This window comes from Gopherus evgoodei, chromosome 10 (assembly GCF_007399415.2).
Source record: "Gopherus evgoodei ecotype Sinaloan lineage chromosome 10, rGopEvg1_v1.p, whole genome shotgun sequence".
NCBI lineage: Eukaryota > Metazoa > Chordata > Testudines > Testudinidae > Gopherus > Gopherus evgoodei.
This window is the reverse complement of record NC_044331.1, coordinates 53,230,835-53,251,868: the sequence shown is the minus strand read 5'-3', so window position 1 is coordinate 53,251,868 and position 21,034 is coordinate 53,230,835. Positions and strand designations below refer to the sequence as shown.

Here is a 21,034-nt window from a genome sequence, read left to right as displayed (position 1 = left end):
TTGCCCCTGCAGATTTTCATGTGGCAGTAGACCCTGAGGAACGCTAAAGTGTACACTCCCCAGCCCTGTCCTGCAGCCTGCTAGAATCCAGGCACCCATAAAACGTCCTCATGAGTCTCATTATCAACGTGGAAGTCAGATCAGAGGTGACAATCTCCAGCCTATGGTGCTTTCTGCTTGGATGCATACAACACAGGAACCTGGAACCTGTCACTGCCATTCTCAGTGTGTATGGGGAGCAGCGATCCATTACCTTTCACATCCCCTGGCTACGGGCTAATCAGCCCTTAGCTGGGCAGCACTTGGGGATGGGCTGTATGACAGGGCCTTCCCAAAGGGTGTATGGCACAGAACCCACTGTACCTTGGCACTCACCCAGCTTTGGCCTAGTTTCAGACAAGAGTTTACACACAATATGGCTTAAGCCAGCTCCCGGAGCCCCTTAGTACTAGTGCATTAGCTGCAGCCTGAACCTCCCTGCACACAAACAGGAAGCTGCATGCGGCTGATTGTAAACAGTGCGAGCCTCCCTCCCATGCTATTGCCATGCTGGCAATGGGCCCAGGCGCAGCAAACCCAACCTCACTACAGCCGCGGCTACTCCCAGCCCAGCGCAGCCCCGCACCCACCTCCCTCGCGTGCTCATTGGGGCCGCCAGATTTGTTTACCTTATATGGTCAGGTACTAACACAGCATGGCCGATGACTGGCTGGCCTGACACGTCACTCAGTACACGTCAGCCCCCCGTACAGTTTTGCAAACAAACCAAGGGCTCCTGGGAAACGTAGTACTGGGTGCCTTACCTATCTCAGGTGGGGTGTCTGCTGGCTGCTCAGCCTGGTGCAGGGTGGGAACTGACTGCTTGGCAGTACTGGTACTAGCCCACTGAGGGCCTTAAGCAGGAATATTTTGGGCCCCCCTGCTCACACAACTCGTGGAGCTGCTCCAGGTCTGAAGTAATTGATTTGTTTAGTTATGCATAATGCTGGCTTTGCTGGCCAGAGTCGGGAATGTGAGCGCTGCCATTGGGTCTGAGAGCAGCTGGCACAGCAGCCGTGGGACAGAGGCATCCCTTGCCAGACAGGGCTGCTATGCAACTGCCCTGGCGCCCAGGCACAGCTTCACACACTCCATGTGATGTCATAGTTCTCAGTTACAAGTGTGTGCAGGGTGAAGCCCCCATGGGCGTTGAGCAGAGCCTACAGAGCAGCCCTGCGGTGCTCTTTGCTTTTAGAACTGGACCAAGCAAAGGAGACATGCTAGGAAGCAATGCTGCTATCACCTGGGTACCAGCGGTGGGCCTATCCCCACCTCCTTAGCCAACGTGAACAACTGCGGCCTTGACACAGCCTACGAGAGCCTTGCGTAGGCCCGGCTAGCCCATCAGTCCATGGCAGCGGTGCATGGAGTTGAAGTCCTGCAAATAACCCATATTGCTCTGTGGTGCGAAGAGCGAGACTTGCTCTGCAAGCCTGCCTGGGTGCACTGGTGGATACCTCCAAAGCTTCTCTCTCTCTCACCAACAGAGGCCAATCCAGTGTCAGCTGTTAACCCACTCGCCTGGCACCGCAGCGAGCCAGCCCAGCCTCTGGACTACAGCTCCCAGCCTGCCCGCCCAGCCCCGCCCTGGCTGTGCCGTCAGGGAGGCCAGGCTGGGTGAGTCAGTCCCCTGCCTCCAGTAAATATTTGTATTAGCAGGAGCCGGCTCTGTAATGGTGGCTGCGCTGTGAGCGGCACAGACCCAGGGACCCCAGGGCACGGCAGGCAGCGAGCGGCGGCGGCATGTCGGTGAACATGGACGAACTAAAGCACCAGGTCATGATCAACCAGTTCGTGCTGACCGCGGGCTGCGCCGCCGACCAGGCGAAGCAGCTGCTGCAGGCGGCGCACTGGCAGTTCGAGGTGAGCCCCCGGGGCGCGGCAGAGCTCGGCTAGGGGTGGGGGGTGTCCTGCCGGGGCCCCTGCGATCGCAGTCCATTTGCTGCACCTGCGAGGTCTCGGCTGGCCTGGCCCTGCAGCCAGGGGCGCCGCGGAAGGGATGGGGCGGCCCTGGGGCAGCTGGCGAACAGACCTCGCTGAGCCGGAGGGCGCGGGTGGGGCCGTGGGGGCTTCCTGGCGCTGTGCTACAGCCCGCGACGGTGGGGGGGGGGGGTCGCTCAGCCCGGCCAGCCCCGATCGGTGCCTCTGGCGCCCCAGTCTGGCACTTCGGGCGCGCCGGGGGCTCGAGCCTAAGGGGGCGCTAGAGGCAGGAGCTCCTGGGCGTGGGGCTCCAGGGCCTGGGCAATGCCGCTGGGGGGGGGGGTCAGTCCGGGACAAGCCTTGTGCCCAGGGAATGAACCTAGACATCTGATCTGCCCGCCTGGCTGCTGTGTCCAGAGCAAGCCCCGAGGGCGCTCACAAGGGCCCTCAGCAGGCTGCCATTGAGTGAATGTGGGGAGCAGAGTGCCTCGGAGGCCCCAGTGCCATGTGCCCCCATCCTGCCCATTAGGAGGCTAATCCCGGGCACATCCAACGGGCCTCAGCTTCTGCCCACCGTTGCAGGTGCCCCAGGGTATGGCGGAATGGCAGGCACCATGGCTGGGGGTACCACCACTGTTCAGGGAGTGGGTGGTGAGACTGGGAGTTGTTTGGGATACGACCGCCTGTGCCAGCATCTCTGTGCTACCCTGACAGACGTGTGTGTGCTGTGTGCATGTGCTCAGCACACCTACTGATGGGGAATGCTCCATGCTGTCATGGTGTTGCTGTTTGTCAGGTTCACACTGGTCAGCCTCCCTAGGCTGGGGGTGGCTTTTCTGTCTCTAACCCTTCTTGGGAAAGGAGATGCCATCAGTACTGTCACTCCCAGTGCTGTTTTAGTGTTGGTGTGAATTGTGTGTGTGTGTGTGTGTGTGTGTGTGGATGGGGTATATGTGTACAGCTCTGTGTGTATTAGATACATGTGTAGGAGTGTATATATGTCGTGTGTGTTTGTATGGACAGCTGTCCATGCATGTGAGTACTGTATAGCAGGGGTGTACCCTGTGTATGGGGTGTGCTTGTTTTCTGCCTGTGTTATTAAAGTGGGACTGGTTTTCATTGCTCCCCGATGGTCAAGGTTTCCCCGGGCTGGCTGTAGCAGATCCGCAGGGGCCACTCACCCCTTTGTGGGTCCCGCTCAGGAGTGGATTTGCTTTTAAAAGGAGGTGGAAGGAACACACACAGGGCATACATGCAGTGTTAGGGCGAGCTCTGGCACTGCTGGGGCGGTCTTTCCATGCTCACCTATACTTGGTGGGAGCATAGCAATAACTGACCTTATGTGCACTCCCCCAACACTTCCCCATTCCCTGCAGGCAGAATGATGCCTCTTAGTGGCTATGGGTTGAAGAGCCTCAGTCTGGCCTTTCCTGTGTTCCTGTCTCCTGGGGTTTGATTCCTAAGGCAGCACCAGGAGAAGAGATTTTGCTGGTTAAAACTTAATTGGCTCCAGCTGCTTATTCCTCTGGCCTGGAGTCAGGATCCTCTGTGACATCAGCAGTGATTGCTGGGGAAGTGACTGTGATGTCACACACGGGATTGCTGCTTCAGGTGGGGAACATGCAGGCGGACTGTGCAGGCAGAGTAGTCCTGCAAAGCTCCCTGGTGGTAAAGATTGGGAGTGTGTGCATGCTCAGGGGATGTAGCAGGGAGGACTGTGTCCAAAGAAAATGTTTTCCATGCGGCACCAGCAGCTCTTTGCAGCTCAGTGTCATGGTTTTGTCACTAATGACACTGTTGTAATTAGCTTGTCTGTTCTGTGACACAGAAGGAGGTTTGAGTCAGTGTAGAGAGCAAGAGGTTTCTTTTACACACATTTGCATGGCTGGGGCATCCCTTGTTCCATGTGCACTACAGCCCTGATCTGTAAAAGAAACAATTCTGGGTGTATTTTATAGCATGGAGTCATTTGACTCCCTGCGCTGCTGGTTTGATCAGGTATTTCAGACAGCCAGATACTGTAGTCATAGGTTTTCTGGGTGCAAAATCAGAGGCTGCTGGTCAAAATCAGACTCTGTGTGTGTGTGTGTGTGTGTGTGTGTGTGCAAATCCAAACAAATGAATATCTCACTCTCTGTGCACTGTCTATGCACACGGAAAGAGGCACCCACAAGGCAAGCACACTTGCATATTTACAGATTTTGCAAAAAGAAATATTGGCCACATTTACATGTGTAGTATGACCTTGATTTTGTTCATCAGTGTAAATCATGAGCAGCCCGACTGGACATTGTAAGACAGGTGTGAGAGAAGGATCAGACCCTACCACCTTTTACAGGTGAAGACCAGGAGTAGGAACTTGCAACAGAAAGTTATAGTTTCAATTACATTTTCCAGAAATTTGCCACTATTTGGCAAATTGCACAAGTGGAAACAGCAGTGTGCTGGCTGTGGGTCTCCCCTGCTGGTTTGGCACTCACATGACTCAGAGGAAGCTCAGCTGTAAACAACCCAATGGGTCAAGTTACCAGTCACTTTTGGTGCAAAATGGTCAGATAATTCCCTCTGCAAAATGTCTGCTGAGCATGCCCCCTTCTCAGAGCTCTGCTCTAGGAGTATTGTCTTCTGAGTACTCCAAATCCCTCTCAATCTGAGCCCAAGATCTGCGTTTGCAGAGTATTGTTACTCCACCCCCTTTCACAGGTGCCCTTCTCCAGGCTGGACCAGCTCCTTGGTGTGTATGACTCCGTGGAGTTCAGTGGAGCTGTGCTGATTTACACCTGCTGAGGACCTGGTCCACTGGGTGGTCTCCTTGGTTTCAGAAGCATTACTGCTGCAGCAAGGGATTGCTCAGTGTAAAGGTGGCAGAATCACACTCTGAGGGTATTGATGCATACAATCTCTTTCACTTGGGGGACCACATTGCTCCTGTTACTCAGAACTCCATAACCCACGATCCCATGAGCTGTGCGCCGAAAGCATTATTACCATGCCACTCCTGCATCACACCATGGTCCAGGGACAGAGAGCGCGACCCAGTCACCAGTGTTTCGCTGGCAACTGATGCTCCCACTTTCTTTGAGCAGGATGGTCCATTCCCGTTTAACATTTCAAGATAATAAATTGCCTGACAACGAAGCTGAAATGAGCCAGAGGGTCTGGTGACAAAGCAACAGGAGTTGGCTGTTCCCGCTGCATCTTTGGGCTTGTCTCGAGGAGAAATTTACCAGCATAACTCTACTAGTGTAATTCTACCAGTCTAGTTACAGCAGTATCACCTCTTGTGTGGACACTTTAATATCAGAATAAGGATATCCTTCTGGGGTTATATCGGTTTAACCAGAGTGGTTTTCATAGATTCATAGACTCTAGGACTGGAAGGGACCTCGAGAGGTCATTGAGTCCAGTCTCCTGCCCTCATGGCAGGACCAAATACTGTCTAGACCATCCCTAATAGACATTTATCTAACCTACTCTTAAATATCTCCAGAGATGGAGATTCCACAACCTCCCTGGGCAATTTATTCCAGTGTTTAACTACCCTGACAGTTAGGAACTTTTTCCTGATGTCCAACCTAAATCTCCCTTGCTGCAGTTTAAGCCCATTGCTTCTTGTTCTATCATTAGAGGCTAAGGTGAACAAGTTTTCTCCCTCCTCCTGATGACACCCTTTTAGATACCTGAAAACTGTTATCATGTCACCTCTCAGTCTTCTCTTTTCCAAACTAAATAAACCCAATTCTTTCAGCCTTCCTTCATAGATCATGTTCTCAAGACCTTTAATCATTCTTATTGCTCTTCTCTGGACCCTCTCCAGTTTCTCCACCTCTTTCTTGAAATGCGGCACCCAGACCTGGGCGCCGCATTTCAAGAACAGTTGAGGCCTAACCAGCGCAGAGTAGAGCGGAAGAATGACTTCTCGTGTCTTGTTTACAACACATCTGTTAATGCATCCCAGAATCAAGTTTGCTTTTTCTGCAACAGTATCACACTGTTGACTCATATTTAGCTTGTGGTCCACTATGACCCCTAGATCTCTTTCTGCCATCCTCCTTCCTAGACAGTCTCTTCCCATTCTGTATGTGTGAAACTGATTGTTCCTTCCTAAGTGGAGCACTTTGCATTTGTCTTTATTGAACTTCATCCGGTTTACCTCAGATCATTTCTCCAATTGGTCCAGATCATTTTGAATTTTGACCCTGTCCTCCAAAGCAGTTGCAATCCCTCCCAATTTGGTATCGTCTGCAAACTTAATAAGCGTACTTTCTATGCCAACATCTAAGTTGTTGATGAAGATATTGAACAGAGCCGGTCCCAAAACAGACCCCTGCGAAACCCCACTTGTTATACCTTTCCAGCAGGATTGGGAGCCATTAATAACTACTCTCTGAGTATGGTTATCCAGCCAGTTATGGTATCATTACACTGGTAGAGTTATGCTGGTAAATTTCCCCATCTAGACAAAGCCCTTAAATACATACAATCTGCCCCATTTACAGCCCTTCTGGACAGCTCCATGCAGCAGGGTAGTGCTTTAACCTTTGAACACTGTGCTGTTTCCAAGCATGTGACACCTGGGCTGTGTTCATTTAAGGGCTGGAGGGAGTGGATCTGGAGCTTGAGAAGTGTTTCCAGCTACTGGAAGGCAGGTTGCACGGGATCACATGAACATACATTGCAAACTCTCTGAGGGCAAGGGCTGTCTGCATTTGTACAGTGCCTAGCACAATTGTGGTCCTGCTCCATGACTTGGTTTCTGGGCCCTGTGGTTAATGCACATCATACTAATGAGGGGGCATTTCCTTCTGCAGGGCTGGGGTGCACAGTGGGGAGGGGAACCAGCAGTGGGTGGAGAGGCCAAGTTGGGGTGCTCTGGGCCAGGGGAACTGGAAGGTGATCTTGATGGGAGGGAGCAGGGATCAGCATTTGGGGGAGCTGTAGGAGGCATTTGTCTGAGGACAAGCACACTTATCTTTAGTTGCTTTGGGGTGAGCTTCACTTGTTCTCGGCATTGTAAGGGTTAGTAGTGAATTTCTGGGCTCCTGTCATTTTGCCACCCAGCCTCTCTGGGCTATTTGGGAATTTCCAAATCTGTGCATTCACATCAGAGGAGAATTCCGGTCCCGTAAGAGCCCTGGTACCTGGTAACCCACGCAGGCTCAGGGAAAAGCTGACAGACAAAACAAGGGGCTGGGTGTTCTTGATTCACTCGAGCTGGGGATTGTTGGTAATTTACTCTGTAAAATGTGTGTTGACTTTGGCCTGATCAGAGGCTGGTCTCCAGAAGGGATTTATCCAGCATTTCCCAATGAGTGAAGCTTAATCTGTTGCCAGCAAAGCCGATATTTCAGGGATCCCATCCGCTCAATCATAGTGGTGTACCTCAGGAGGAGACTCACTCAAGTCTATTGAATTGTTCCAGATTCATCCCAATGTACTTGAGAGTAGAACCTGGCCCTGCCTGTCGGTAACTGTTGGTAGGTGAAGCACCTTCCAACCATGTATCCTCTGGGACAAACCCACATGTTGACATCCTTGTGCAATGCAAACATTACTGTGTTGTGATGCGCTGCCATGGGGTCAGAACACTGCATGGTCCCCAGCCATATTACATGATGCTCTCAATGTCCTGCAAGTCTCCATACAGCCCTGTCAGATCCAGCAGGCCAGGAGCTCCCAGTAGGTGTCTCATATCAGTGGGGAGGGAAACATCACCAAAGACAACACACACTTGTGGGGCAGGAGTTTGGGAAACAGTTAGATTGTATCCATGTAAGAGGATCTGTCATGGTACAATTCCCCACTCTGAACCTTAGCGTCCAAAAGATGGGGTACCAGCATGAATTCCTCTAAGCTCAATTACCAGCTTAGTACTTGTAGCACTGCCACCAACCAGGAATTCCAGTGCCTGGTACACTCTGGTCCCCCCAAAACCTTGCCTGGGGAACCCCAAGACCCAGTCCCTCTGGATCTTAACACAAGGAAAGTAAACCCTTTCCCTCACCGTTGCCTCTCCCAGGCTTCCCCCCCCCCCCCCCAGGTTACCCTGGAAGATCACTGTGACTCAAACTCGTTGAATCTTAAAACAGAGAGGAAAATTCACCTTCCCCCCTCCTTCTCTCTCCCCCTCTCAGACTCTCCCTGAGAGAGAAAGTAATGCTAACACAGAGAGAAAATTAACCTTTCTCTCCTCCTTTCTCCCTACCAATTCCCTGGTGGATCCAGACCCAGTCCCCTGGGGTCTCACCAGAATAAAAAAAACAATCAGGTTCTTAAACAAGAAAAGCTTTTAATTAAAGAAAGAAAAAACAGGAAAAATTATCTTTGTAAATTTAAAATGGAATGTGTTACAGGGTCTTTCAGCTATAGACACTGGGAATACCCTCCCAGCCTAAATATACAAGTACAAATTAAAATCCTTCCAGCCAAATACACATTTGCAAATAAAGAAAACAAACAAAAGCCTAACTCGCCTTATCTACCTAGTACTCACTATTCTGAACTGATAAGAGCCTGTATCAGAGAGATTGGAGAGAAACCTGGTTGCACATCTGGTCCCTCTGAGCCCCCAGAGTGAACAACCAAACACTAACAGCACACACACAAACTTTCCTCTCTCAAGATTTGAAAGTATCCTGTCCCCTGATTGGTCCTCTGGTCCGGTGACAGCCAGGCTCACTGAGCTTGTTAACCTTTTACAGGCAAAAGAGATATGAAGTACTTCTGTTCTATTAACCCTTAACTATCTGTTTATGACAGGATCACAGCCTATAACACATTAAAAAAGGCCTGAGAAGGAACATTTTTCTGTCTCTAGGGAATGGAGTGGCTCCGGGGAGTTGGGGGTATTTTGAGGATTCCATCACTGGCTCTTTCACTAGCCCTAAATTCGCTCCCATTTGAATACAAAAACCGGAGCAGATTTTTCTCTGTGCGCCTTTTTTTTTTTTTTTTTTTTTAAAGTTTGCTGCTGTTGCAATGATGTCAACTTTGTTGCCACCGTTTAGGGGGTGGGATAGGGTGTGTGCCACCAGGGGATTGGCTGTTCCCAGTGCTGCTCCTCCTGGTAGAGGCCTTCTATCCTTGGATTAGACTGGTGGCTTTCCAGAGCTCAGGGAGGGGTACATTCAGGAGCCGCTCTTGGTGGGTTACTCTCCTCATGGGCCAGGCTGTTATCAAGGGGCCAGGAACAGTAACTCCACCCAGCCAGTGGAAGGACCAGAAAAGGGTTTTGCTGAGATATTTACAGAGCACACATGGGGCTGTTTGTGAAATATAAGAGTTTACAATAATTCCTAGTGCTCGATTCCCTTCTGCTGCTGTAAATTGCCCGGAGGGAGAGGAAGAGGAGAGACACCACTGAAGTCAGTGGGGCTGCACCAGGGTGAAACCAGAGTGAACGAGAAGAGGATTAGTTGCTTCATTTTGCATGTGTGCATGCACTTCTGTGTCCTGACTAGGTGCATGTCTGGACCATCCACTTCACCCACTTACATTCCTTTGTTGCTGTAAGGCAGGGCAAACTGCAGTCCTGCCCAGTGGCCACATCCTGCTGCCCTTCTCCCCCAGACTCTGAAACTGCAGCCCATGCTCGCCCTCCAACTGCTGAACTGACCTACTGCCTGTTCTGTTGCTGGGGAACACAGCTAACGAGCAATTATTAGGCCTCTCTGGTGAAAGGCAGGAAGACTAGTAACTCTGCCAGGTGCATTTAGTAGCAGTGGGCACCAGGATCAAACAGTGCCTGGAGTCCTGTTTAAATTAACTAAAACCAGAGAGTCTCACTCTTCCAAGCTTCTGTGTCCGAGCTCTTTGCACACACCAGACACTCCCTGTAGGCCACCCTCCCACCTCCCAAGTATTGCAGGGACTTGCTACAGACCCCCACCTTCTCCCTCATGCCAGGGCCACTGTGGCCCTCCATTGTCCCCATGGCCACATGCCAAGAGCTCAGGGCCCTCCAGTCTCCCCATGCCAGGGACTGTCTCCTTTTTCTCTCCTGCGCCAAAGGACCTTTCATCCCCCTGGACAGAAGGCAGGGGTGGGCAGCTGGTGTCCTCTCCTCCCACCCCCAGACTGGAGCAGACTTTGAGCAGGCTGTGAACGAAGTCTCCTTTGCTCTCTTTGCCCCCGACTTCCCTGCTGGCTGAGCACTCACCTTGCTGCTGGGAGGCAGCTCAGCAGGGAGCACAAAGAGCCATTGTTAACTGCTGAACACTTTGAGCTCTACTGGGGAGCTTTGGGGGCCCCTCCCCCCCCACCAGGGGCTCTGGGGTCTCCTCATTCACCCTTCCCCCCATGCCAGGGTCTCTGGGAGCCCCTCCCCACTGACCCTTTCCCCCATGTCAGAGGCTCTTTGTGCCTTCCATTCTCCCCACCCCCCCATTCTTATTTCCTTTCTGAGTGTCAGAATTTTAAAGTCCTTGGGAGGAAGGGCAGAGGTGAGATGGGTTATTGTTCTGCTAGAAGGTTTTAATGGCTCCATCCACCAGTTCTTTGATCCACTGACAATTTCAGACCTGATTACAGCTAAGAGGTCTGCCAACTAGATGCCAGGGGCTCCATATGTCCCCTATTTCCCCCCTCCCAGTTTTCCACCTTTCCCCCAAATCAACAGGGTTCTGCCCATTGAGGTCTATAACGTTGCCTGGAATTTGCATTTGATCAGATTTAGCATTTAAAAATTATCACTTTACATCAAAACAGCCAAATGCCAGCAACTTGAGTGTAAGGCCTCAGAAGCTCAGCTAACAGAGGGTGCCTGTCCTTAACGGAAACCATATGCCCCTCAAGGGTTTGGGACCAAAAAAACCCCCTTAAACTCCCTAGTCTCCTTCAGCAGTAATTGCCTTCCCCTCTCTGAGTTTTGTTAACATTTACGGGGATGTAACAAGCCAGCTAAACGACTACTAGACCAACCAACTGGCTGGTAGCCAGCTCCCATAAAACCTGAGCTCCCAGCCCCACCTCAGCCATCCACCCCAGCTCACATGACTTCTCTCAACCGATAAGCTACCCTCTGCAGTTCCTCTTGACAGGGCCCCAGCCCCTGTTTTAAGGTATGTCTGCCTTGTAATCACGGTATAATTACAGTTTGAGTAGCCGTATCCAGACTAGGTGAAGTCCCAGTGCAATGAAACTGCAGCGATGTGTTCTCAGCATGGGCTGTACAAACCCACCTAGAACCTGTACAATTAGCCTTGGGCCGAGGCCGTGCTAACACATTGCCACAGCTTCACAGCCACAAAGACCTGAACTAGTGGGATTAAAGCTAGCTCAGAGCTATCATCACACCCAGTGATTACAGTATAGACAGACCCTCAGGCAAGCACCCAAAGCTTGGTCCTGGCTATCTACTTTGAGCCCATTTCCCCTATTAGGTAACCCCAGGTGTGTTCACATTCACTTCCCCCTTCACATGCCTGCCATCACACAATAAAAAGATCACAGTTTGGGAGTGTAGGGAAAGGCCAGACTGCTCAGTTTGGGGCATGCTATTGAACCCCCAGAGGTATAAGCAAACTATACCTGCCAGCAGGTACGGAGACCCTCAACTTTCCCAGTTTGCCTATAGGGGAAGCCAGAGAGCACCATATGACTATTAGTCTATTATCCGGTAGGAGCCCATCCTCTGTCCTCCCATATTACCTCTGGAGAGAGGCACACCTGTTACCCCACAGTGTGGGCTTAGACAAGCAGCTAGCCAAGCAGATGCCGCCGTGGCCCTTAGTATTGCAAACATTGGCACCTCTGCACTAACTGGGCATGGCACACTGTTCACTTCTGCCCCTGAACTATTCTGCAGCGTTGCTGTCAACAGCTGCTGTGGTTTAGCGCAGAAGTGGCTGCATTTTGGAGGGTGGTTGAATTGATTCCTATAGGAATATTGTTTGAGACTCTGTAAAATGCTGCAAGGGTGGCAAAACTTGCTACAGAAATCAGTTAACAATATTATGAAAACACATTGCACCAGGGACATACAGTAAAACACCACAGACCTGATTCTTCTCTCATCTCTGTTTTTATACAGTGTGAATCACTGACGTACCTGGAGTTACTCCAAATTTACGTAGTGGGAGAGGAGTGTCCAACCCCTTCCATCCAACACTCCCCCTGGTCTGTTTGATTGTTTAATTCTCCAGAGTCTCTCAAACTCCCAAATGATTTGGATGTTTCTCAGAATGTCAGCTAAATGGGGATTTCTACACCAGTGCCTCAGGCTGGTGTGAGGGGGTGCTGTGCTGCTGAAGGTGAGACATAACAGCAAGGTCCTAACTGCTTGTGGTCATTATAAATCCCCTGGCACTTTCCATGAGCGTAGGAACGCTCACCCTGGTCTCCTTGTCTCATTCAAGCTTGGGTAATTACATTTCACTAACCTAAATTCTCCCTAGAGTCCCAGTTGGATTTGGTAGTCTTCTACACTTCCTGTGCTAAACTGCTGCATAATTTAGTGCTGGGCTCCACCCCAGAAGTGGCTGCATTTCATCAGTGAGTGAAGTCTGTCCATATGTGCAGCATCTGTCTGTGAAACTAAACGGCAAACACTGTTTGCTCTGCAGGGGCCATTGGAGCTGTTCCACGTGCAGCATTGTGCATGTGTTTTTAAGAAGTGTCAGGCTGGTGGGGTTTCTCTGGAGCCATGACATGTGCTGACCAAGGGGGCTGTACCTGTGTTTGCACAGCATGGAGGCCAGTGCCCAAAGGGGCTATTTCAGGGTGGTTAGAGGGTTCTGATTGCATGAGTTGGGTTGGAAGTGAAGCAGGATCTGGAGTTTGGTGGCAAATGGAGGGGTGATTTTGCTTTCACACACACACAGGTGGGCTTCTTCTCCACTGCCCTGCCCCACCCAGCAACAGAGAGCAGCCGAGAGCCACCCCTGCTGAGCCGAGAGTGGAGCTGTGCCCTAGGACCCCGATCCCAGAGCCCTCCTCTGGGAATGAGAGAGCTAGACCAAAGCCTAGGCTTGCGCTCCAGAGGGCCAGGTGGCCTCGTTCCCAGCCACATGATAAATCTCTTCCTTCCTCTTTTGCAGACTGCACTCAGTGCTTTTTTCCAAGAAACAAACATCCCCTACAGCCATCACCATCAGATGGTAAGTGCTTCCCTGACCCTTCCCTCTGCTAAATCAGTGCAGCAGCAGCACCGGCATTGCACGGCTGGACTGATGTTGCTCATGTCCAGGCCTCTGTTTCACCCCTCCGGGAGGGAGGGCAGAAATACACAGCAAAGCCACGGGGCGAGGGAAGCGGAGGGGCAGGACGCTTCCTGCCGAGAGAAGCTGGAGATGGGCTGTGTTCTGGAAACATCGCTTGGGGGGAACCGAAGGCCACAGGCAATGTGGCTTATTTGGGGTGAGAGTAAACGAGGCCTGCAAGACAGGGTACATCAGCGTGCAGTGTGCCCTGTACAGTGGAGGGTGCTCTATAGGGAAATGGGAGGAGAACAAAGCTGTAACTTTCACCTGTCGGATAATGCAAAGCAGAGACTGCGGCAAGAGGGAAGGAATGGGTGGGCAGGTGTAGCGGGTGGGAGGGAGCAGAGATGGGGGGCAGGCATAGAGGAAGGGGCTGGGAGGGGGACACTCAGAGCAAAGCCAGGCTTGTCTGGAAGGCTGATCCATGGTGCTCTGAGTGCAGGAGAAGCAGGCAGAGAGGCAACGGGAACAGGGCCTGCACCCAGCGGCTTGGAGCTGAACCAGACTCACTGCCGTTGGCCCCTCATCCCCATTAATGGGCCACCCTTCCCTTCCCCTCTTGGGGCTCCAGCTGTGAGAGCCTCCCTGAGAGCTGTGAGCTGGCTAGCTCCATCAAGTCCCCCAGCCCAGGAAGGTGCCTGACAGGAAACTGAACCCTGCTCTGCCCAGTGGGAAGCTTTCTCCCAAGAGTCCGTCTGTGGGTGGTGCTGGAGGTGAATGCATCCATGGAGTTCAGTGTAGTTCAGTGCACTGGCCACAGGCGGGTGTTGGTGGCCCACTGCTGTTTGTGGTGGCACTGAATGTCCCATGAGCTACTGAGCTGGAATGAGCAGCCAGAGCAGGAATGTAGCTTTTTCCTGCCCCTCCTGCTGCATGCTGGGGCTAATCCCATTGCCCTGCACTGCGGATAGCCAGCCAGGCCCTTTCTGCTGCTGGCTGGGGAAGTTTGGGTCCCAGGAGAGCCCACAATGCAGCCCGCACCCCTGACACTAAGGCTGCACAGAACCGCAGTGTTACGGGAGCTCCCAGCGGTGCCTGGAAGAGCTGCCAGCTCCATGGAGGCAGCTGTGATGCTCTCTGGCCTGGAGACCTGAAGGGGCCAGGTGGTCAAGGCTCCACATCGCTCTGCTCTTTGCACTGCCAATGGCACTTGTCCTGTCTGCCCCACCACAGGAGGGCTCAGGTGAGTGGCCCAGCAGCAGGGCCAGGGATTTGGGATGGCAAAGCTAGCTCGGCCATTTCCCCTGCTGGGTGCAAACAGTCCCGCTAGACAGTCGAGGCAGCTGCTGCCAAGTGGGCCCTGCTCCAGGCAGCACAGAGAGGGTGACTGGCTGTGGAGATGCGGCTGGAATGTGTGTGGGCTGGGGGAGAGGGGGCCTGTGAGAGCCCTGATGCCTTGAGCATCATCAGCTCCTCCCCTGGGCCAACGGCATGGGGGCAGCAACTCGGGTGGCAGCTCCTGGCCTGTCTCTTGGGTTGCTGCAGCAGAGCCGAGCCCTAGTGAGCAGGCTCCAGGACAGGGGGAGGTTGCGCTGCTCTTGGGCACCGCCTGGAGGCCGATTGAGGAATAACAGAGCAGCCTGCAGGTGGGCGGGGCTCTTGCAGCCTCCCACAGAGCCCCTGGCCCTGACAGAGCCACCCCTGCCTCCCCTGCATGGATCCAGCAGCACTTGGCCGTCATGTGCTGAGTGAGGTGAGGGGCGGGCGAGTGGCATCCCAGACAGAGGGGCAGTGGCTGGTTAATGCTCCCTGCCCCGCTGAGCAGGGCTCCTGGCTGCCTGGGCCTAACATGGACCCAGCAGCGGGTCCACACGTCCTGCACGACCCAGCAGCACAAGGTTGATGTCTCGGTTGGGCTACTCAGTTCTGGGGGAGCCCCTACCCCGAGCAGCTCCCCTGAGGTAGGTGGGCTGAATGGAGTCCAGGAGAAGGAACTGAGCCCCCCCCCGGACCCACCCCGAGAGAAAAGGACCTTTTTGGGCCCTGGCATTGGTTCCACTGTGAGTCCATGGCAAACCAGTCTGCTCTGCACCTCCCCTGCCCCTCCTTGGGAGCTGCAGCTGGGCTCTGCTGGCAGGACAGGCGAGAACAAAGGGACCCTGCCCTTGTAACGTCGCAGATACACGGACATGTGCAGACACACAGAGACATGCAGAAACACATGTATGCTCTCCCAAATGCCTGCTTACACATGTGCTCACGGGTGTACACACACACACACACACACACACACTCTCTCTCTCTCTCTCTCTCTCTCTCTCTCTCTCTCTCTCTCTCTCTATTTCCCTTTAAATCTCTCTTCTCAGCGGCCCCTGGGCTGACCAGCACCCTGCCAATTTGCTTCTTGACAGCCTGTGACCCCTCCTTATCCTCTCCCCAATGCTTTTCTCTGTTAAATCTCCCCCAGCAGCCCCTGGGGTCCCTGTGCTCTGCCCCTTTAACTCTTGTGCCTGGGCAGCCTGTAATCTGCCTTTGCAGATGGGTCCCCGGGATTTGCTGACTGCCGTGTCCTCATCTGACTCCGCCGTTCTCTGGGGCAATCAGGGATTTGGAGCATGCAGTGAGCATGCAGAGCGAGCACCCAGCAAGAGCCACGCTGCAAAGAGCCCCCAGCGCTGGCAGCCAAGGAGTCGGGGATGAGCTCACTGCTCCCTCCCATCCCCAGCAGGAAACAGCCCAGTCTTGCATGGGGCTGGACACCCTGGAGTTCGTTGAGCTGCAGACCATGAGCTCAGGGCAGGGGCTGGCTGTGTGGAGATGGTGTCCTGGCCAGTTGATTCCTGGGGTGGCACAAGCTCGCAGGCTAGGGGGAGCCCTGGCTTTGGAGTCCAATCCATCCCAGAGCAGGGGCTCTCAGGCAGGGCCCCCCCCCCGTCCTTCCCAAACTGAATAATGTGTCCCCAGCTGGTTAGATGGGAGGGGGATCCTGCTATGAGCTGGGTGATGGGCAGCAGGGGCTGAGCATACACCAGAGGGTCAGGGCATTTGGACTGGGGGAATGGAGTTGTATTGACGGTTCCTAGAGATCTTTCTGTGCATCAGAAGGGCCCCTGGCATATGTCATAAACCACAGTGCGGATGAGGCCCCCACTTACCCCTCATGGGCACCCGCGAAGGGTCTGTCCCCGGGAGGGATGAGGGTGCAGGGAGGGGCTGCATCTCAAGGGTACCATGTACAGCTCCTGTCTGGGATGTTTGACATAAGCTCTTGAAAGAGGATTAGTTCTCGGTGGCCTGAAATAACTGCTTCTTGCAGGGAGCAGCCTTGATAGGAGCTGGCAGCCTGGTGGAGCCACCCAGATGTGCTGGCTCCATTACCCACCCCTGCCGAGCGCCTGCTGCAAGCCGCTTACCTGCCTGCACAAACCTGCGAGGAAGCTGCTGCCGTGGGCACTGCACCACCTGAGGAGGGGGAGAGGCTGCAGGTGCAATCGCCCACCCCAGCCCCCACTACAGCCCCTGTGTCAGGACCCAGCAGAGCCTCAGCCCCTCTTGAGTGCAGCGTGCGGGGCACCTTGCTGCGCCTCACCTGGCCACCCCCAGACACTGGTCAGAATGGCGAGTGATGTAATCTCTGGAGTGGGGGGGTTCTGAGTCAGCATTGGCCCCCGTGCAGTGCTAGGGGACACTGTGCTGCAGGGGCTGGGATGGGGGCTCAGTAGGGGGACTTCTTACGCAGTCAGTGCTGTCCCCAGTGCAGAGCTAGGGGCCCTTTCCCTTCCTAGTGTGGACCCCAGGGCATTATAGGGTGCAGAGCTGCAGCATGGTTCAGTAGGGGGCACTCTATGCTGGGAGTGCTGAGTGCACTGTGGTGCTAGTGGGTGCTGTCCTGCATGGGGCTTTAGGATGAAACATAAAATGGCTGCCCTGCACCCTTGTGGAGTAAGGCTCTGAGATGGTTTTCTCAAATAATAACAGTGTAATGCTTAGTACGAACCTAGCACAACTCACAAGCTGTGCACAGACATGTGCGAGCTGCCATCTGGGTGTTAACGTGAATGTTCATGTCAGCGTTTGGACTGAATTCCTCCCCAAATCCACCCCCTGCAGTTTCAATTAGGTACGGTGCTCTTCACTTCCCATCCCAGACTGTGGTGAGGTGCTGCTTTGCCGCTCAGGGCTACGCCCCAAGGGTGGATGTATTTGACTGCTGAGTGATGTGTTCCCCGAATATCTCGACCTTGGCAGGGTTCATTAAAGCCCTGGAGGAGGAGGTGTTGTGGTAGCAATAGCGATTACTGATTGCAGCTTGCCATGGAGTTCGGGGTGGGGTGCTGCCTGCCTGCCCGGGGGTTGGATGCTGGGATCCTCTCTGGCCCAGGTTGAGCTAACACAAATCAGTCGCACTCTTGCCCCAGTGGTAAGGGAAGACGACAGCTCCTGGCAAGTTTGTCAGGGACACAGCGGCCCCGAGTTCTGCGAGTGCTCCTCGCGCCCCGGACAGTCCCTGCCAGTGCAGGCTGTGGGGAGGCAGAGGCCTGCAGTGTCCTCCCCTTACTGCTGTGCATTGTGGAGGCCACATCTTCCCAAACACAGTGACGGGGAAGCCACAGGGACCTGCCTGACCTTGCAGTGGCTCCTAGCCAGCTCCAGGTTCTGTCGAAGACCAGCGCTGCTGGGAAGGCAGAGCAGAGAGGAGTGCAGAGCCTCTAACTCCACCGGGCAGCAGTAGAGGCATAGCAGGCCTGCGGGACCTTGGCAGAGCTTTGTGTGTGTCTGGGCCGGGGGGGAGCCCAGGACTGGAATTGTAAGGGGCTGTGGTTAGGATAGAGCAGGGGTTCTCAAACTGGGGGTCGGGACCCCTCAGGGGGTGAGGTTATTACATGGGGGGTCACAAGCTGTCAGCCTCCACCCCAAAACCCGCTTTGCTTCAGGATTTATAATGGGTTAAATATATAAAAAAGTGTTTTTAATTTATAAGGGGGGTCGCACTCAGAGACTTGCTATGTGAAAGGGGGCACCAATAATAAAGTTTGAAAGTCACTGGGATAGAGGGACACCAGCAGAGCTTGCCCAGCAGAACCGTGCACCGTGCCCAGCTCTAGCTAGGGCTGCGAGCCCCTTGCTTCCACGGGCATCAAACTGATGCACAGATTCAGCGGTGGGCTGCACGAGGAATGTGCCAACCTACTGGTACTGCCATAATTCTGCTAGCAGCACTCCCTGGGGGGCACTGTAGCTCCTGGAGTTACCCTGGTATAACTGCTGGGGGCTCATTATGCTGATTAATTTCCCTGCATAGACAAGCCTTAGATAAATGTTCCATCCCTGGTGCCCTCTTCCAGCTGCTTGGCCTGCTCCAGCTCTCCCCCAGCCCTGCCTGCCTGGACCTGGCTAGTGCTTGGGTAGAGACCACCCAGGAAAGACCCAGGTGTGGCAGGGAACTGTTCTGGCCATCCAGCTGCCGGTGCTCTTGCCAAGTTAGCACTGATGCTCCTGTGTGGTGCTGGGGGTCCTGGGCTGCTGGCTTTTGGGGGAGACCCTGAGCCCTTGGGTCATTAACGGCCTCCTGCAGTCAGCCTCCCTAACCGCCTCTGCAGCCTCCCTTGGACGTTAGTTCTCGCCCTCATGACTGGTGGGGTATTCCGTGCTGTTACACTGCGCCCACGCTCTGCTCCAGAACTGGCTGTGTACTGCACTGTCTGGCCCTGGGGGTGAGGGGCTGTGTCTCTGACTAGCTTCTGTCTCTTTGTTCCCCTGCAGATGTGCACTCCAGCCAACACGCCCGCCACGCCCCCCAACTTCCCCGACGCCCTCACCATGTTCTCCCGCCTCAAGGCCTCCGAGAGCTTCCACAGCAGCAGCCCTGTAGCATCTATGGCAACCTCCCCTCCTCCCCCACCCCCACCGCTCCCCCAGCCCGGGAGCTTCAACCCAGCCTGGCCTGCGGCTCTCCCCTCCAGCCAGCAGCAGCAGAGCATGTGGACTTCGCCCCCGCCCTCGCAGCCGTCGGGCTGGCCTGCCACAGTCTCCCAACAAGCCACGTCAGAACAGAAAGCCAATGTGACCATGGAGGCCGAGAGATGAGGCCGCGGGAGAGAGGGAACACAATGTGGGGAGGGCCCACGTGGCCCCAGCGTTCTTTTCCCTTTCCCCTTTCCGAGGAGGAGAGGAACTTTGTTGCCTCGGAGACTGGCAACCACATTCAGACAGACAGACACATGAGCAAATAGCCACCTTGCATGGGTTTGGTTTGAAGTAGTTTTTACTTGTCCTAGAGCTGACCGGAGCTCCCCAGAGACCCGGGGAGGCCATGCTGAATGCAAGAGCCATCTCTGGCTTCTGCTTCCCAGAGCCTGACTTTATAGGAATCTCTCAATGAGGGGATCCTCCTCCCATCTTTCCTGCTGGGATGCTGGATTTTTGCATGCTAGTGACTTTTGGGGGGGAGTGGTAAATCCCTTTCTCATGACCCACTTCTCCCTCCTAGCACCTGGAGGGGTCCCACTGGCAGGCAGAATGGGGCTGTGGGTAATACACATCTCCCCCTATACACGGTTCCCCCAACCCTGCCGAAGGGGGGGGGGGTTAAAGAAAAATTGAAAAAAACAATTTCTGCTCCCTGTGGGCCTCGAACCCATGCACTGAACTCGCATTGTACTGAGAGGGAGGTGAACGGGGGCTCCTTTGGAGAAATATAGCCACTTGTTTTCTATGACCCCAGCTTTCTGCTTTCCCCAGGGCGGGGACCTGCACCCCCTCTCAGAGCCTGGGGGATCAGATTCCCATTGAGACGTGTGGGTGAGGCTGGCTGGGTGCAACTGGGCAGTCTCCTCATGCCGCCGGGATGGGGGGCTGGTGCCCTTTGCATGACAGCGTATGCCCCACGGAGGCTGGGCTTGCTTTGACACCCTCTGTTCTTTGTTCCTTGCGGGGCAAAGGCCCTTCGGATGCACTCTGGCGGCACCAGGCCTGGGCATTCCGCAGTGGCCGCTTGCAATACACGCTCTTCTGCTTTGAACCCTAGTGTCTGTGCTTCGTTTTCAGCGGTCTGAATGTCTTTTCTGGGATCAGGGACCTCACCTCAGCTGTGCCTCATGGCGCATGCCCAGCCAGGCAGTCACACGCAGACAGGGCTCATGAGGAAAGGAGTTCTGCTTTATGATGCAGTGATGGGGGAGGGGAGTGGGGCTTCCTCCTGCCTCACTCCCAGGCCTGGGCCATGGGGCAGCACTCACCCTGGCCTCACAACTGTATTGACTAAAGACCTGAGAGGGGAAGCTTGACAGGCCGGGAAACCCTGGGTCCCCAGAGGTAGTTGGGGGCTGCTGAACTCCTTACCAGGGCTCAGCAAGAGATCCCCCCCCCAGCCCCACCCGACAGAGAGACCCAGGAGAGTTGGGATGAGGAGACATCTATTGCCTCCATAAATTGCCCCTGCAGCTTGGCTGGAGTGCCCTTTCCCCTCACTGCCTGTGTGGGCTTGCTGTAATGTTATACTGTGGCTGCGTTCTACCCCAGAGGTGGCTGCATGGGGTGGGGCATGTTCTGGCCTGAGAGGCACTTCTGTTCGAGGGTGAGGTCTTATGTGTGGGGAATTGCACCAAGGGGGAGCAGGAAAGCAGCTAGCCCTCAGGCTGCAGACGTAACTGAAAGCGACATTTCCCAAGGACTTTGCTGCAACCATATCTGAGGAATCCAGAGTTGTGTGGCCCAGAGACAGACAGGCTTCATACAGGTGGCGGGAGAGGAGCCATTCAGAGGCCATACCACTAAGAACTCCCCAAGCTCTCCTTAGCCTGAGTGACTGCTGGCGTGTAAGCAAAGCGTGCTAGGAAAGCTACCCTGCTCCTCGCTATGGCAGGACCTCCCACAGGCATCGGGCAGCATCCTCTGCCTAGAAGCAGAGCATTAACCAAAGCTGCTTGTGTGCCTCA

The 21,034-nt window shown here is 54.2% G+C and overlaps 1 protein-coding gene across 1 annotated transcript; it reads left to right on the top strand.

Annotated features, from left to right (window-relative positions):
* Positions 1–1,618: 1,618 nt before the first annotated feature.
* Positions 1,619–20,118, top strand: UBALD1 (UBA like domain containing 1). Its single transcript, XM_030577764.1, has 3 exons — positions 1,619–1,902; positions 12,996–13,055; positions 18,861–20,118. Exons 1-3 carry the CDS (start codon positions 1,783–1,785, stop codon positions 19,182–19,184), a joined length of 504 nt encoding a protein of 167 aa, XP_030433624.1. The 5' UTR covers positions 1,619–1,782; the 3' UTR covers positions 19,185–20,118.
* The last annotated feature ends 916 nt before the right edge of the window (positions 20,119–21,034 follow it).

Excerpts from the sequence above, each read along its gene's own strand:
- UBALD1 (XM_030577764.1), top strand. The coding sequence starts at position 1,783 with ATGTCGGTGAACATGGACGAACTAAAGCACCAGGTCATGATCAACCAG. Across the intron at positions 1,903-12,995 it reads CGGCGCACTGGCAGTTCGAG|ACTGCACTCAGTGCTTTTTT; the intron begins GTGAGCCCCCGG and ends CCTCTTTTGCAG. Across the intron at positions 13,056-18,860 it reads ACAGCCATCACCATCAGATG|ATGTGCACTCCAGCCAACAC; the intron begins GTAAGTGCTTCC and ends GTTCCCCTGCAG.